The sequence below is a fragment of the Cervus elaphus genome, chromosome 12, assembly GCF_910594005.1.
Source record: "Cervus elaphus chromosome 12, mCerEla1.1, whole genome shotgun sequence".
NCBI lineage: Eukaryota > Metazoa > Chordata > Mammalia > Artiodactyla > Cervidae > Cervus > Cervus elaphus.
The window spans coordinates 39,691,834-39,709,320 of record NC_057826.1 but is presented as its reverse complement, the minus strand read 5'-3'; the positions used below and the strand labels follow the sequence as shown (position 1 = coordinate 39,709,320).

General features: G+C 41.7%; 1 protein-coding gene across 1 annotated transcript in view; it reads left to right on the top strand.

The window, feature by feature from the left end:
* FBN1 (fibrillin 1) overlaps nucleotides 1–17,487 on the top strand; it is a 261,970-nt gene that overhangs the window by 198,814 nt on the left and 45,669 nt on the right. The window contains exons 43-48 of the mRNA XM_043921055.1: nucleotides 2,206–2,277; nucleotides 5,759–5,884; nucleotides 9,215–9,337; nucleotides 13,848–13,973; nucleotides 15,946–16,062; nucleotides 16,896–17,024. Coding sequence (XP_043776990.1) covers nucleotides 2,206–2,277; nucleotides 5,759–5,884; nucleotides 9,215–9,337; nucleotides 13,848–13,973; nucleotides 15,946–16,062; nucleotides 16,896–17,024 — 693 coding nt within the window. The remainder of the gene's footprint in view (nucleotides 1–2,205; nucleotides 2,278–5,758; nucleotides 5,885–9,214; nucleotides 9,338–13,847; nucleotides 13,974–15,945; nucleotides 16,063–16,895; nucleotides 17,025–17,487) is intronic.

The following is a 17,487-nucleotide window of genomic DNA, read 5'->3' as shown; positions in this document are numbered from 1 at the left end:
AATTAATTAATTTGCCTGTGCCAAGTCTTAGTTGTGGCGTATGGAATCTAGTTCCCTGACCAGGAATCAAACCCAGGCCCCCCCACATTGGGAGTGCCGAGTCTTAGCCACTGGGCCACCATCTTTCTGATTTAGGGTGAACGCACTACCATGCACAGTACTGGTCTGAGAATTGTGTAGTGTCTACTCCATTCCCCACAGTGATATGTAAAATACCCAATCTATTGTCTGGTGCTAATTGACAATGCAAAAAAAACAGCAGATTCTTTTTTAGTAAAATGTACCATTTCATCCACTGTTTCCTCCAGAAATAATGTAATAGCCATCACTTAGAATTACAAGTTGTCTCCACTCTGCAAGATGTTGTTAGACCTGGGTTTGGCAAACAAGAGCCTGTGGGTCAAATCCAGCCTGCCTCCTATTTCTCTTTGGCCCGCAAGCTAAAAGTAATTTTGACATCTGAAAATTTTATGAACTTCAAATTTTAGTAAATAAAATTCTATGAGAATATGGCCCCACTAATTTATTTACATATTATCTATGGTTGCTTTCATGAAATATTTGAGTAATTTTAACAAAGACTGCACAGCTTGCAAAACCTAAAATATTTACTTTATAGCCCTTTAAGAAAATATTTGCTGACCCCTGATCCTGACTGTTAGCCTTCAAATCTTTTATCATACATTGTTATCGTTGTTCAGTCACTCAGTCATGTCCGACTCTTTGAGACCCCATGGATTACAGCATGCCAGGCTTCCCTGTCCTTCACCATCTCCCAGAGCTTGCTCAAACTCGTGTCCATTGAACTGGTGATGCCATTCAACCCTCTCGTCCTCTATTATCCCCATCTCCTCCTGCCTTCAATCTTTCCCAAGATTATTTATACATAGCTATCATTAAAAAACCTGGCAGTTACCCACACTTGATGTGTGTGTATTTACAAGTAAAAGTATTTGTACATGTGTCTCTGTATATTTGTTTTTGATTATATTAAGAAATGTATTTATTATTTTTAGAAACTGTTTTATTATAAAATGTACACAAAATTAGTTTTTAAATTGGATTTTACAAAGATAGATATCCTAGTATTTTTATTTTTTACCTTGATGGACCATTGTACGTTCCCTTGCAGACCACTATGGAGAGCTCTGATAACAACTATCGTTTACTTTCAGAAATATCTGTCTGAGTTCTAGGTATCTGCATACTCTTAATATAAAATGCAAGATTTCATCTTCATGTTGAATATTGGCCAAATCCAGTCATGGCTTTTCATTAGCTATGCAGTCTGCACACATTTTAGGAGGCCCTGAAGTTTGGATGGTCAGTGGAGCTGGCGTGACACTGGTTGGAAGTGAACTCATAGATTAAGGAAAGAAAGCACTAGGAAAAGAACGTGCTATGTTTTGTTTAAAATACTTCCAGAAACCTTTTACTAGTTTTCAGTAGGTTTACCCATAAGGGAGTGGCCATCTTGAGGTTAAATTGATGCCATGCTATATCAGTTATACTCATGATCAGGAATTACAGAATCTCAGAGTTAAAGGAACCACAGATGACATTGAATGCATCCTTAATTCACAAGTTTGATGAAAATTCATGTCAGGGGGAGAAAGATAAAGGGTGGGGGAGGGGAGAGGGAGCAAATAAAAGAATTGCAGCAAAAATAATAATCCGGCTCCAAAAATTAAAGTAATGAGGTTAAGGTAGTTGTTTGACATGAATGAGTCATTAACAGACCTGAAATCAAGAACTTAGCTACATTTGCTATTGTTATCCCCAGTCTGCCAAGGAAATGGCTTTTGTACACATTTGTTAAATCCTAGATTCCTTAATACAGAGTAGAAAGAGCCACTCAGACCAGTCCCAGGTTTCAGAGCTGAACAACATCCCCATAGAAACCCAAATTCCCCCAGGCAAGCTCATACAAAGGAGAGCATTTGATATAGAGACCTCTGTTTCAGCCTCATTATTACGTCAACATGAGGTCACTTTTCCTTCATAATTTTTCTTAGGGACAAGGTTACACCATCTGTAGAAATTCTCAATTTTTTTTTTTTACAAAGGTCAATTTATTTTAAATTCTTCCAAATACAGGTAAATATCTTTTAAGAATGTTTTCAAAGTAATTTTGTTCAGCTCATTATTGCTCTTCACCTATCCTATTCCCACCCCACTCACCCTACCTTTGTTCCCTCACTGCAGATGAATTTGCTACACTCTGTGGAAGTCAACGGCCAGGCTTTGTCATTGACATTTATACTGGTTTACCTGTCGGTGAGTTACAGTGCCATTGTTGCAACTTTTTGTCTCTGCCTTTGTGTTAAGAAAAGGAAGTACACACTGTTATTTTCTCAAATTTGCTTTTTTTTTTGTTTCTTAGAAGGAAAAAGCATTAAACAGTGCCATTTACCTTTATTGAAACTCTGATTCTTAGTTTGAAACAAACTGTGCAGACACCCTGTGTAGCTCCACCTAATTGGCAGCAGCATTTGTTGGTCATGATTAAGGGGACTGGAAAGCTTTTCACAAAATCACAATCAAGCTTCGTTAAACCAACCCTAGGCATCAACAAAAAGAGAGATTCTGGGAGTAAAGCCAGTTGACGTTTGATCTGACTATAATTCCCAATCCTTCCGTCTGACTAAGACAAGAGTTTAACATGACTGTTCATACCAATCCTTATGTGTGGGTTGTTCACATAAAGCCCGTTTGGTAGATCAGTTTTATCTCACAGGGAATCTTCTCAGGTCATCTGCTTTGGGATTTTTAGATGTGAAATATAAAAGCCTTTCCAATCTGAGGCCCTGTCTGGTAACTGGAGCAGAGACCACTGCAGTGCTCGAGATGCTTATGTGAGATTCAGAAATACTGCACAGCGTTCAGCCAGTAGAAGCAAGGCCTTTGTGGTTTAAAACCAAATAACATAAAAAAAGATGGAAAGCCATTGCATTCTCCGAGTTTTTCCCCAGTGTGATTTATATGGATCCTCAGATGCCCCTCTGAATTCTGAGCGATTGTGTCTAGTAGCAAACATCACCACTTGGTCTGTTCCACCTTATTGCTAATAAGTAAACTGAAATCCACATCAGCCTTTCCAGTGACCTTGTTTAAGAAAACAAGGGTCTGGTCCAGCAATCAGCCTGGCTTTCTTTGTGCCAAATCCATATGGCTCCGCAGCCTAGTCAACATCCAAAGAAACTTCATGGTTTGGAAGGAAAACCTGCTAAATGACATTGGCATGAAACACCTGGCCCCAGCTGCTTTGCTTTTCCCCTTCCCAAAACAGATCTTTTCATCTCCCTAGACTCTCTGATCCGAAGATAAGTGGTCTGTAATAGTAGTGGTTCTCCATGGACGGACCAGGCGTGTACCCCAGCAAGGCCTACCCTCCAATGTTGGCAGCAGGCAAAGACTCAAAACAGCATTAACAGCATCCACTAATAAAGCTGGAGAGGCCTCAGGCATCCTCTAGGCCAAACGCCTTGCCTTACAGTTGAGGGGACAGAGGCCCAGACAGGGAAGGGGACTCAGCCGAGGTCACTTGGCTAATTAATAACAGAACTGGGATCAGAACCCAGTCCTGACTCACAGCTTGCTTTGCCTCTAGCTCTTGAAAACTGGAAATGTGATAGTTAGCAGTATACTTATTGTTAGCAAATTCCAGCATGACAAAATATTTAGATGACTGAGAAACTTTGTTTTATTTAAGCTTTCTACTCTCCTTCTGAAAAGTCTGAAGATTGTTGGCATATAGAACTCATTCGTGTGGGGTTAAAACTATAGCAAGTTTATTAATCTTGTCTTTAAATATAAACTTTTCCAAGTTGAAGTTCAAATGGAATCCAGACAGGAAAAGAAAATATAATTTTTAATATGTGCTTTTGCTGTGTTGTGCCTAACAATGACTAGAAATTTGACCCAGCCTGTTATTGTTAAACTTGATAATACATCACTTATATTTAAAACAAATGAATGTGAACATAACACTTCATGTTTTAACCCATACATAGTTCAAGAATGTCTGAAATTTTTTTTTTTGCTTCTTGCTGATGATACATAGCTGTGATATTTCTTTGCCTCACTTTTTAACAACATACATGACAAATGTGTGCAAAATCTAAAGCATAATTATGTATATTCAAAATGGAAATATACCCTTTGATATTCTAAGCTTTTTTTTTTTTTCATTAAAGAGATCAATTTGTCTTCAAACAAAATCAAGCCCTTTAGAAAAAGGTCTAACATAAATCTGTGGCCTGTGAACTTTCTCCTTCAAAGCAGATTGGCTTTAAGGTGTGATTCTTCTGAAAGTGCAGCAGCTCTTGTGGGTTCCACGAAAGTCAGTGGCCATCTACAACTTGGGCAAACAAAGTACATGGCAGAGGCTCCTGACTCTGACATGTAAAGAAAAATATCTCAACAACAGTATCAGAAACCTAATGGATTGGAAAGACCAAAACTTTGCATCCCCTCCTGGCTTCTGAACTGTTTTGTGAAACTCTGCACGGGACTGGTAGAGGGGCCCTCTGGGATAACAAGTCCTTCAGTAATGGTTTTGTGAAGATTGTTTGACTGTGGAAAAGCATAAGGGAGGAGGGGTAGCCTGTTAGTGGATTCCTGGTATCAAATCTACTTCCTGGTGGCTGTACGGTCTTGGGTGAGTTCCAGCCTCCGACCTGTCCTCACCACTTGCATCATGAGGATGGTCAGAGTGCCTAGAGACCATCTCACAGAGGGGCGGTGATGATTCGGTATCTATTTCCAGTTTAAACGCTTGAGAAATACACCATGTGTATAGCAAGTGAGGCAGTATGCCATTGCTGCCACCGTTACTGTTATTATCCTAGAGGACTCTGAATGGCTGAGAGTTCAGAGCACGTCAGGCAGAGAGTGGACCCGCCAGGCTGGTGAGGAGACCCGACTTGCCCACACAGCTCCCTCGCCAGTTGCTTTAGCAGCCTGGGTCCTGGCTGTGCTCTCCTACTTCGGTCCTGCTTTAATCCTCATCAGCCCCACTTCCAGGTATTGGTTCTTAATCAAATGTCAGACAGCATACCAGGGGCCGGTAACACCCTGGTGTAGCAGCCAGCCCCGGCCCCGGGCCTAGGGAAGCCACAGTCTATTGTGACTGTCCTTCCTCAGTTCTGGCTCTGTCTACATGGTCAGCTTGGGCCCAGCTTACATCCTCAGACCTGACTTACTTCCTTGACTTCCTTACCAAGGCCACACGAAGGAGGAGCAGGGCGTTGAGCAGAAATTTGGAAGATCAGAGTTGGCTCTGACCATGGGATCGTCTTCTGTTCCTCATCAGCTCTCTGCTCCCATTCCCACCAGCCACCACCACACACTTGGGGTAGAGAGACCACTTACTCTCGGCAGTCACTTTCATTCTGCTCCACTGGTGCACAGGGCCCAGTGGGTGCAAAATCTCCCACCTGGACAGAGCTAATGTTTTGTAACAAAACCAGAAAGATAGATGATCAATGAGATAGACACAGGAGTGTCTGACAAGCGGTTCAGTGATCCCAGTTTGCTCTTCATTGACTTCCTCCACTTCCATCACCACCCCGGTACATGCATGTACATGCCAGCACACACACACACACACACACACACATATACACATGTGCTGTCTCTTCTTTGGCCTTAGACCTTACACAGGACTAGTTAGAAGCAGCCAACTTTCAATTCCCGTTTACCCTGCCCAGGGACCACATGCCAGGCCATCACTCACATGTGCCTGCTCTGTTTCCAGATATCGACGAGTGTCGGGAGATCCCGGGGGTCTGTGAAAATGGTGTGTGTATCAACATGGTCGGCAGCTTCCGGTGTGAATGTCCAGTGGGCTTCTTCTATAACGACAAGTTGTTGGTTTGTGAAGGTAAGAGATGTTGCCCTGTATCACATCCAGAAATGAGGCAATTTTACAACATTGGAATTTCAGAAATTCATCAAACTCTAGCTATAGTGAAGGACACCCTGTGGATCAACAGACATTTCATTGCCAAAAAAAAAAAAAAATTCCCTAACTACTCCCAGTGGGCAAAGCAGGATGTCCATTCCCCAGCCCTCTCCGCCCCCTCCCTCAGCACAGAGTGTATTAGATTTCCCAGCTGATATGAAAAAGCCTTGAGGTCCTAGGTGTGTCCAATGGATGGCTATTGTTTTACACAGCTTGAAAGTGAGCACGAGTGGTGGGCAGTCATCTTGAGTTGAATCTCAAAATCAGTGTTCTCTTCCAAGCGGAGCCTTTGCTCCTCCCCAGTGAAAACACGGTTAATGCAAATACTTCAAATGCATGAGAGAATTCCAAATGGCAAGAACAGCAAATTCGATTTTATACGAAGAATGTTGGCATGCGTGCAAATGGTACTTTTTTCATTTTCAAATTACCTCCCCTCGCCATGTGTATGTACTGTGATTCTGCGCATTCCTCACCACACTTCATATTTTTCCGACATCTGGGGAAGATAGTGTTCTTTTACATTTTAGTAAAAGGGACGTTGCCGGTTATTAAATATACCATGGGCCCTAGGATAGCTAGAGTAATTTTCTTATTTCATACTTAAACTCAGAGCCTCTAACAGAGTTCTTGTTCGTGTTAGAAAGGCTTATTGCTCCTTAGAGCATGTATTACACCACATAGGTTGACATTTTAATGTTAAAAAATATTTTTCTCCTAAACTGGGGACAACTTAGAGACCACGAGTAAAGTTATAACCCTGAGTACAGGCTTGCTAAATTCTCCTCACCAGGCTTTCTGTTCCTGTGGCCAAGCTGGCAAGCATCCCTTACTCTGCCTGCTATGTGGGGGACTAGAAACAGGGTAACAAGCTATTCCTAGCCTTCCTAAAGAGAGAGTCATTTTGGGGCTTTGGTTCAGGCCCTGGGCTTCTGGAGGCCATCAAGGATCAGGTGTGGGGAGGAGGCAGGATGTGGAAAAAGAGAAGGGAGCCCGTAGCAGATGACCTGTGGTGCTAGGGGTAGCTGCCTGCTCATCGCCACTGTCCCCCACCTGTGGTGCATGCCTAAGGATGCCTGTCCGCTTCTGTGGCATCTTCCCTTCTTTTCCATTCAGAGCTGGTTACTCTACCCAAGTGCTTCTTTGATACGTATCTCTGCTGAAGCAGCAGCCCTTGACCAGAAACCAGAGGCATGGCCACCCATGACCACCATGTCAACCTAGATCTTGTTACACCCTTGAGATTGAAAACCTACAGCTGTACCCGTGGAAGGCGGCTCACTGTCAGGGCAGCGTTCGGCTGATACAGAGGTTACAAAGTGCTCCAGCTTTTGGTTTCCGTTTCATAGGATATCCATCTTCAGGGTGAATGTTTAATCCAGGGTCAGCTGCTTCCCAGCACGCTCCTAGCTCTCAGACTCAGAAAAGGAAGGTTGATTTAGCACATGCCTCGGCCAGACTGCAGTTGGAATGGATTCCAGAAGTGATTCAGGGAGGATCTGTGTGTCTGCTCTCCCCCAGCATGCATAGGATCAGATGTTAGGCATCTGAGGCATCAGGGAAACGCTTGTCTGAGACACCTTTTGGCTTCTCCAGCTACAGAAGCTACCCTCTGTGTTTCTGTACACTCTTTATGAAGAGCAGGGCAGGCCTGGTGGGTAAGGTGGTGCTGGATCCTGGGCCCATGGTAACCCATGGTGGGCATACTCTGCTCCTGTATGAGACACACACCCCATATTAGACAGAGAGGCCCACTGACTGCCCACAATCCTGAGGTTTTCCCACCACAGAGCACACACCTCGGAGGCCTAGGTTGGTGTATTTGTCGCCCCCTAGTGGGAACTTTGGCTGAGCCAACTTCTGCATGAAACCCCAGCACTGGTGCTAAAAGCTGACTTTCACCTGAGTTACTAGCTGCTCCCTATACTGGATTTAGACTGAATTAGAATGCCTCATAGGAGCAGGGGGAGACAATATGTATTTTGCTCCATTGATATCGCCTGGACTGTGCAGTATATTCTGCGGTGCCCTAAAGCTGAACTGAATTATGTAGCTGGTAACATTTCAAAAAGATAAGCAAGCAACTCCCCAAGCATAGGCAAAGCTCTGGAGCACACAACAGCCACTTTATTCTTTTCTTTGATAGCGAGCATTTGGTTATTTTCAGTGGTTTTATGTGTAATCTTTATGTTAAGTTTCCTTGATTTGACTGCCATGGGGCAGAAATTTAAGCAGGAGCTTCTGCAGCCCTGTAGTTCAAAGCACTGTCCGTGGACCAGTGCACCAGCATCACTTGGGAGCTTATGGGAAGCACAGACTCTCGAGCCACTCCCCTGGCACGCTGAGTTGGAATCTGTCTTTCAATAAAATCTCCAGTGATTCGGACGCACATCAGAGTTTGAGATGCCCTGCTCTGCAGGCTCTACAACAAAACAACCTGACTGATTCCCCAAACCTCCTGCACTTTGAGCAAATACAAGACTTCCTAGGATATTAGTCTCTACCCTTATCAAATCTGGCCCTTGAGGCTGAGATTCACAACTTTTTCTAGAGATTAACGCTGTAGATGGTCATAAATCCAGTATTTGTATTTATGAAAAATATTTGTAAAGCAGGAAAATTAGAAAAGCTTTCCATCTTCCAACGTTTGTTCAATAGAACCAATCAAAATAAGAAAATATAAATCCGTGTTGTGTGAGAGCCTTCATTTGCCTTTGTTACCAAGTCCAAGCTCAACCTGCTTGCCAAACAATAGGCCAATAATCAGGAGATGAGGTGTTGAGGCAAGAAATAGCAACTTTGTTTGGAAAGCCTGGCATCAGAGAAGATGGCAGACTAGAGTTTATAGAGTACCATTTCATCAGGGTCTGGATGCCAGTTTCTTTTACAGAATAGAGGGAGGTGAGGAAGTAAAGTAAAAAGGCCATACATCTTACAAAATGGTTTGGCCAGAACTGGGGAGAGGATGTATCAATTTGTTTTTTCCTGCAGTCCTTCACAGGTGGGCAGGGTCAGGGTATTTCCCTGTGAACTGAACAAAGGCACTTTAGTTTAACATTCAGGCAGAGGGGCAGGATTCCGTGAGGCAGACCACCATGTCTGCTTGTAGCTATAGACTGATTATAGTAACAAGAGCAAAGAAAAAGGTTCACGAAACAGGTCCAATGTAAAGTCAGATTTTGTTCTTGTCTCTTGCCTGTTGACACTGGATTCTGCTCTCCTTGTAATTCAGTTCTCTCCTGCTCATAGACATTGACGAGTGTCAGAATGGCCCAGTGTGCCAGCGAAACGCAGAGTGCATCAACACCGCGGGCAGCTACCGCTGTGATTGCAAGCCCGGCTACCGATTCACCTCCACGGGGCAGTGCAATGGTAAGTCCCCAGCTGCAGGCGCCTACCCGACGGGCCAGCCCCAACCAGCTGCAGATTCCTGGATTTCTTTGGGATGGTTAAGATGCAGATTTCTGTGTTCTAGTAAGTAAACCGGGAAATAGGAAAATTGTTGAAATGCTTTAACACTTGGCTTTTTTCCTCTTTAGAGAGGTGATTTTTCCAAATTTGCCCCCCTGCTGCCCTGCTGCAAACACCCACTCCCACAAGTGCACAGAGACACACACACACATACACACACTCCCTAACTGGTGCTATGTGCTATGGTTAGTCACTCAGTTATGTTCAACTGTTTGCCACCCCACGGACTGTAGTCCACTAGACTCCTCTGTCAATGGGGATTCTCCAGGCAAGAATGCTGGACTGGGTTGCCATGCCCTCCTCCAGGGGATCTTCCCAGGAATCGAACCAGGGTCTCCTGCATTGCAGGCAGATTCTTTATCAACTGAGCTACCAGGGAAGGCTCCCTACCTGGTATTCAGGACCAAATACTTTTACCTACTCCCCTTGAGTGGGTGAGGTTTTCACCATCCTAGCCACATATACCAACTCTAGACAGCAAAGCTCTCCTGAGCTGGGCTGGGTTAACCTGCACAAACCAAGCCAAAAGAACTGACAGTATTATCTTTTCTCCTTAACATCTTATAGAACTGAGGGCAGCAAACTGGAACAGCCTTTTGTTTGCGACGTCACCTACAGTAAAATGAGAAACTATTAGAGGTTAAATTTTTCGGGTATTCACCTTTGTCAGGGACATGGTAGAGATGAGAAGGATGAGTATGTCACCAGCATACATTGACAGTGAAGTTATCCCTCGTGGCTCAGCAGTAAAGAACCCGCCTGCCAGTACAGGAGATGTGGGTTTGATCCCCGAGTCAGGAAGATCCCCTGGAGGAGGAAATGACAACCCACTCCAGCATTCTTGCCTGGGAAATCCCATGGACAGAGGAGCCTGGTGGGCTACAATTCACGGGGTCACAAGGGAGTGGGACACAACTTATCGACTAAACAACAACAGCAAAAGTTATTAAACATCTGATGGTATTTTGTAGCCAGTGGTATCAAAATGAAAACACTGCTGTTTCAACCCAGCAGCAAAGGAACACCTCAGAATGATTTTCATGTGAGTTTTTCAGTATTATTAACCATTATATATTTAGCAAAGGAGTCAGGAAGAATCTGTTGTTTTGCCTGTAGTCCATTTCACAAGGAGTTTCCTGGATAGTTTATGCATTTGTGAATGAAACAACACCAAGGAACGTGGTCAGATTTTCCTTGGATTTCCTTGTGCACCAGTGATTAAGTGGTAGGAAGTACACTGCTCTCCATAGGGCATTTTGCATTGTTTTATGAGACTTTGGTGGGAAGAGGGTGTAATACCAGAACAAAATACTTTGAGAATCAAGGCTTGTTTTTTGCATTTAAAGGAACATGTGCAAGTGTTTAGCTTTTTGTCAACAGAGCAGTTGTAATCCACATATTAACAACAACAACAAAAAAAAACAGGACAGGAAAAGTGAGGACGTCTCTGATAGGAGTCACAATACCCTCATGAAATTTGGCATTCATACCACTTCCGTGCATTTTGCTCTTAATTTATACTTGTTTGGAACTGGGTAAAATAATTCCGATCAAAATAAGGAATTGCTGATAATATGGAACGTGTCGTTTCACACCATTTCACGTTAGGCGAGATGTGGGAAGAACTGTTGTAAGCATCAAGATGAGATAGCCAACCAGGGCCTGGCTGGGGCTTACGTCCTGTCAAGTTTTTTGTAGAGTACTAACATAAACACGCTGGATAAAGCTCATCCAGTGTTAATCAGCAGTAAGCACCGTGAGGGAGAGCTGTTTGTAGCCCAAGCTTTGTGTCCCTCGTTCAATGAAATCCTTACAAGAAAGGCGATGTACTTGAGTTTGAGTTTTGCAGTTGTTCAGCCTCTAGGGCTGAAGACTTCACTCTGGAAATGTCTTCACTTACATCCTACTTTTATTTTTTATAATTATCACTTTTTAATCTTTTTCTAAATCTTTTTGACCACACCATGCGACCTGTGGAATCTGTTTCCCAACCAGGGATCAAACCCATGGCCTCTGCTGTGGAAGCACAAGAGTCTTAACCACTGGACCTCCAGGGAGGGCCCACATCTTACTTATAAAATCTCTTAAAATGTCCTTAAAAACTATCCTATACATGGCATTTTTCAGACGTATTGTAAAATATTCCTTTCTTCCTGTGTTTAAGATGAAAAGAACTAAAATTTCCTTATCATAGTAAGGTTTTTATTTGAACTTGTCAGTACCTCATTTCACCAGCTGGCCATCATACCCGTGTTTCTGAGACCTGAGAGAACAGGTAGGTGTCTAAGCCAAGGATGCTGGTCTGACCTCAGGAGCTGAGCAGTTAGAGCATAGGCAGCCACTTCCGAAATGCCTTGTCCAACTAAAAACATCTTCTTCCCAGCTATTTCCTTATGGTTTCCTCTCTCTCTGCTGACTGTCTGGGTGTTTCCCCCCAATACTCTGTTTAAATCTCCTACCTCAACCTCAGACATACTCTTCTGGGAATTTAAATCCTGATGCTTGTTGAAACCTCAAGACAAAGTGAACTTCATAATCAAGTTCTCTAGAATTGTAACTTTCTATTTTGCCAACAGAACTGCAAAGTAATCCATTTAAAAGATCCATTTAAAAAATCCATTAAAAAAAAAATCATCATGAAATAGGCAGTGTAGAAAAGAAAATTCCTAATTGAGGATCCTTTTCTAGAAAGATTCTTAATGCTGTCCATTCCGTGTGGGCCCCAGAGATGAGACAGACCTGATCCTTGCATTCGCCCAGACTCAGTATTACCTGAGGGTGCCCACGGTCTAGGCTGACTGTAATAAGCCCCTGAGACACCATTCCTCAAAATCAACTCTCTTCACTGAGCTTGGTAGTGAAAATCAGTGTCCACTGCCTATCGCAGGGAGCAGTTTGCTCATTTGAAATTCATTTTTATCCAAATGTGAATAATCATCATCTGTTCTTGGGCTTCTCTGGTAGGTCAGATGGTTAAGACTCTGCCTGCAATGCAGGAGACCTGGGTTCAATCCCTGGGTCAGGAAGATCCCTTGGAGAAGGAAATGGCTACCACTGCAGTATTCTTGCCTGGAGAGTTCCATGGACAGAGGAGCCAGGCATAGGATTGCAAAGAGTTGGACATGACTGAAGCAACTTAGCACACACATCATCTGTTCACTAGCATTTCTGCACAGACCAGCTGTAGCTCCTAAGATGCTCTACCCTAGTTTCCCCTTTTCATGATACACCCACCCCCAACCTGAGATTTCTAAAGGACATGGTGATTCATCGACTCTAGATGTTTTGTGTACTTGGAAGGAAGTAGTTGTATAAATGGCAGCCTGAGCACATGAAATGGAGGGAGTATATTCTGTCCTGGCGTGGGCACAAGTGTCCTGGGCAGCAAAAGGTACCCATTCCCATTTTCTGTCTTCTCAGTAGCCGGGGCGGGCAAACAGCAAGCTTGAATTATTCAGCTGAGAGCCAGGTTCCAAGCTGCTCTCTGGTATCTGCACCCACGGCAGCATTCTGCCATTTGCTTTCTTTTGTGACAACAGGAAAATCAGTGCTCCTCGAGTTACATTTTCCCTAAACATGGAATCTTGAGAGCTTTAAAAAATTAGAGAACTAAGTAGGCATGCAATTATGTCATTTGTGAATTCATGCAACATGTTTGGCCCCTGAGATAATTAGATTTCAGGAGGGCAAGAAGTATTAACTTGACAGTAAATGTAACTTAGGGCCCAGGGAGTGGCAGAAGCAAGATGAGAGGGCTTCCTTTTGAAAGAATATGGATTTAAAAAAAAGAAAGAAAGAAACATCATTAGGATTGTCAGGTGCTGAAAGGAGTCCTATGTAGACAGGAAGGCTTGGTTAAGATGGAACAAAAGGTTATAGGAGTGAGACAAAATAATGGGGTGAAACTGGAGCAAGGGACCATGCAGGCTGTCCATCATGAAAACCTAGCTTAGCAATGGGATTTGTTTAAATTTCCAGAGGAAGCCATGAAGCTTCCATGATTTGAGACACCAAATCTTGACTAGACAAAATACTTCAATTAATTCCATAGTCTAGGATACTGTGTAGGCAGATAATCAAATGGATTATCTCCCAGCTTGCATTTCTATTCCCCGTTCTATGCCTAAGTTTTCTCATCTTTCAGAAGATTTTTTGGATACTGCCCCTGTTTTTCATTACTTGTGTATTGTTAATATGCTCTGAATATGCCTAGTAAATGAGAGTAAGTTTGAACCAATTTTGAGTCAAAAATAAATATTGAATATAATGTCAGCATCAGTTTTACTGGCTTAGTTTAGAACTAGGATTAATCCTGAGGCCAATACCTAGAAGTAAGGTATTTGATTTGAAAAAGAAAAAATGATTTGATTTGGCCTTCCAAGTTTCCACTTAAGATGCTTTTTATTTATAGATCGCAATGAATGTCAAGAAATCCCCAATATATGCAGCCACGGACAGTGTATTGACACAGTTGGAAGCTTTTATTGCCTCTGCCACACTGGTTTTAAAACAAACGCTGATCAAACCATGTGTTTGGGTGAGTATGTGGCTATCATTTCATTTTTTCACATCCTATTGAAAAATTCATGTGTATCTGAATATATTTAAAAGCTAACACTAATTGTTTTGTTATTTATAAAATACAGAAGCAGGTGTGCCGCATTAATATCCTTTGACATTTAATCTTTGGGAATCTGAACATCATAAACCTCTTTCTTGATATTCATTTGACTGTCAGTTCAGAAAAACTTTTGATAAAGGGATAAATTGAGAAAGATATTAAGACAAAAATTACTTTTATTAATGGTAATAGCCTACTATTCCTTTATAATATTTATGTGAATTTGCCTCATTGGAACAGAGTGCAGCTTTTGAGTGGTTGAGTATGAGCATTTTTTGAGAAGTGTCTGTATATATAGAACTGTTTTATATATATATATATATATATATGGATATAGCAGGTCCTTAAAGGCAAATTTACAGATCATTTTCCTAGGGGAAAAGAGCTCAAGATTTTAAATCTCTTCCTCAGTTTCAGTACTGAATCAGAATGTTGATTTAGACTAAACTTCAAATATGCAATCAATCGATTTCTCTCCTTTCCTCCTTTCTTTTTCTATTTTAAAGCAACATCCATTAAGTCTTTTGGGGCCTACATGAACATGAATCAGGAAAAAGAACAGTCAATAATGTTTAAAGTGCTTGCCTTTGGATGTAATTAGATTCATCCATTAGGGAACATTCTCATAAAGTTTTGTCATCTTCAGAGCAGATAACAAGTTTTAAGTTAAAGATTATAATCAGTCCCACTAATCACTGGAGAGATAACTTGGTGTATTCATGAAGCCCTGTCCAACTTTCATTCTCCTTCTCCCATCTGAGTTATCTGTAATCCCCACCAAAAGAACCTGCCCAACCAAAGAACTTCACTTGCATGGCTAAAAATGAATGACGGCAGAAGTTCTTGATTGCTGGAAGGGTGACTCATTTGGATGCAGTCTTCACACATGCAGTCTCCAGACACACACATTCTGCTTAGCTATAGCATCCTGATTTACAGTCATAGATAATTCACCCAAAGTTTGAAGGCAAAGGAAATCCTAACTCTAAACACTACCTTTTACTAACCTGAGGTGTTACCTTCCACTCCTTCCCCAGCCCTTTGTCCTGGCCCTCCACATTCTGCCTGTCGATATCGAAAACCAGGAATATCAGTGGTTTTCATCTTAATTTCTTATGTCCTCTTTAGTAAAATATACTCCTACTAGAAAGATAATAACTGCTGTCACAAGATGCAAAGACATCATAAGGCGCCAAAACAGCTTTACAGGATAGTCAAGGTGAAAAGTTGTAGACCAACCAAAAGACAACTCGTGCTGCTAGAGAAGAGCCAAATTGAGTGCCATCACATTGGGATAACTTAGAAGAGAGATAAGTCACTATTTTGTGGGAGTGGTCGTGAGTTTTTAGGGGCAGACTGGGAAAGAAACAGACGTCTTCCAGGTGAGTTAGAAAGCTAATTTATTTTGTTGCTGATTTTGGGGTAATACCAGGTGACTCACTGCTTTTTGGTAAACTGGAGTGAGAATCTTAAAGGCTGAAGTTTGCCAGAGGTGGCAGCGAATCAAGACCCAGATGCGCACAGAAGTTTCCATTTCCAAGTGAAAATATTTGAGAAAAGTGGCAAGGGTGGAGAATTCTAGAAGTAAATAGAATAAAATAGTTCTTGTCCAGTTCTCATGTCCTTAGCTTGCCTCCTTTCACATGCCAACCAAGGAAAGGATTTTCTCCCAAGGCTTAGAACCTCGCCTTTTGCTAGTTTCTCCCAGGGAGCTGCCACTGCGGGAACTCACACTGACATCAAATCTAGAAATTCTCAGCCGATGCACAACACTTTGTGAGCTCTAAAATGCCTTTTAACCCCAGGTGACCATATTCCGCCTTCTTCTGTTCATAATTATGATTTTCCTTTGTTCCTTTCCTTTTTCCTTTTCCTTCGTTCCTGCTAGACATAAATGAGTGTGAAAGAGATGCCTGTGGGAATGGCACTTGCCGCAACACAATTGGTTCCTTCAACTGCCGCTGCAATCACGGTTTCATCCTTTCCCACAACAATGACTGCATAGGTACGTGTGCAAAACAGCCAGCCACCAGAGGAAGGCGATTTCATGTGTGTCTTTGTAATTAGCATCATCTCCAGCGTGCCGGCTATCCTTTTTAATATATACCATTTAAAATGTGACAATTGGTTAAGAGTTATATGCTAATTAAGTAACTAATAATCAGTAATGTGCTAACTCAGTGTCAAATACAGTTAGGACATCTATGACTTTTATTAAAATACTCATTAGCAGCTATAATTTTTTTATGTCTACTATGCTACAAATTAAATACATTTCAAAGTAAATTCAATATATTTTAAAACATATAAAAATGATCCTTTGTAAAGAAATTACATAATTCAGGAGCAGTGTGGACCTACTTGTCTAGGTGTTTCACTGTAGCCTCTCTTCAAAGAAGTAAATTATTGAAGCTATAAAATTCTTCCTATAAAATATGCTATACTATTCACAAGCAAGGGTGAGGAACCAAACTTTGTTTTGTGCAAGAGGCCACTTTTATATACTTCTGATTATAAGAATAGTTATTAATACTCTCAGCTGTATTGTGTATTAGTAATTCAGTTTTAACCTTTAAAATTGATGATCAAAGTGAAACTCAGATAAAATCCTAACAAATTATCAATTGAATTAGTAGAATTATTTCATCTTTAAAGTTTTGATAGGTAAATAAATCCAGGTCTGTTGTTATAAACTAGATCAGAAAAGAATTTCTTAAGTTTGAGCCAGCAAAGGCCACTGAAATTCAGAATAAGCATTTTTCCCCTTAAAGGTTTTGGTCATTAATGGGATTATGACATTTTTCTTTGGAATATATCAAAGGATGTTTTCCTTGGCAGATGTTGATGAATGTGCAACTGGAAATGGGAACCTTTGCAGAAATGGCCAATGCATCAATACAGTGGGGTCCTTCCAGTGTCAGTGCAATGAAGGCTATGAGGTGGCTCCAGATGGGAGGACCTGTGTGGGTGAGTGCTGCTGAGACCACGCCAGGAATCACGCAGTCTGTATCACAGTTCTTCCTTCAGAAGCCTGGAGGGAAAAGATCAGAATAGAATTACCCTAATGCTGCCTGTAGGTGTATATGGTATACAGTAGTACTCTTCCCCTTTACCTTTTAAGTTTCTGTACTTACAGAAAACAGTTACAATATTACAACATTCAGTGTGACAGCTGAATTATCCTATAAACAATTGTAATTCCCTTTCTTTTTTTCTTCCACATAGCTTTGTAGTAAGCTCTTCTATAAGCTGCTAGGTGCCCTCAAAAATCTTCACAGCCATTCACTTTTTAAATGCTGTACTTTTCTGGAAATATTTAATTTTCTGTACATCAAATAAAGTAGGGCTGTTACTTTGCACACTTCCAAAAGCTGATAAAGCTGATTTTTATTGAGGTGTTAATTTTTTTCATGGTGGCATTTTGGGACTT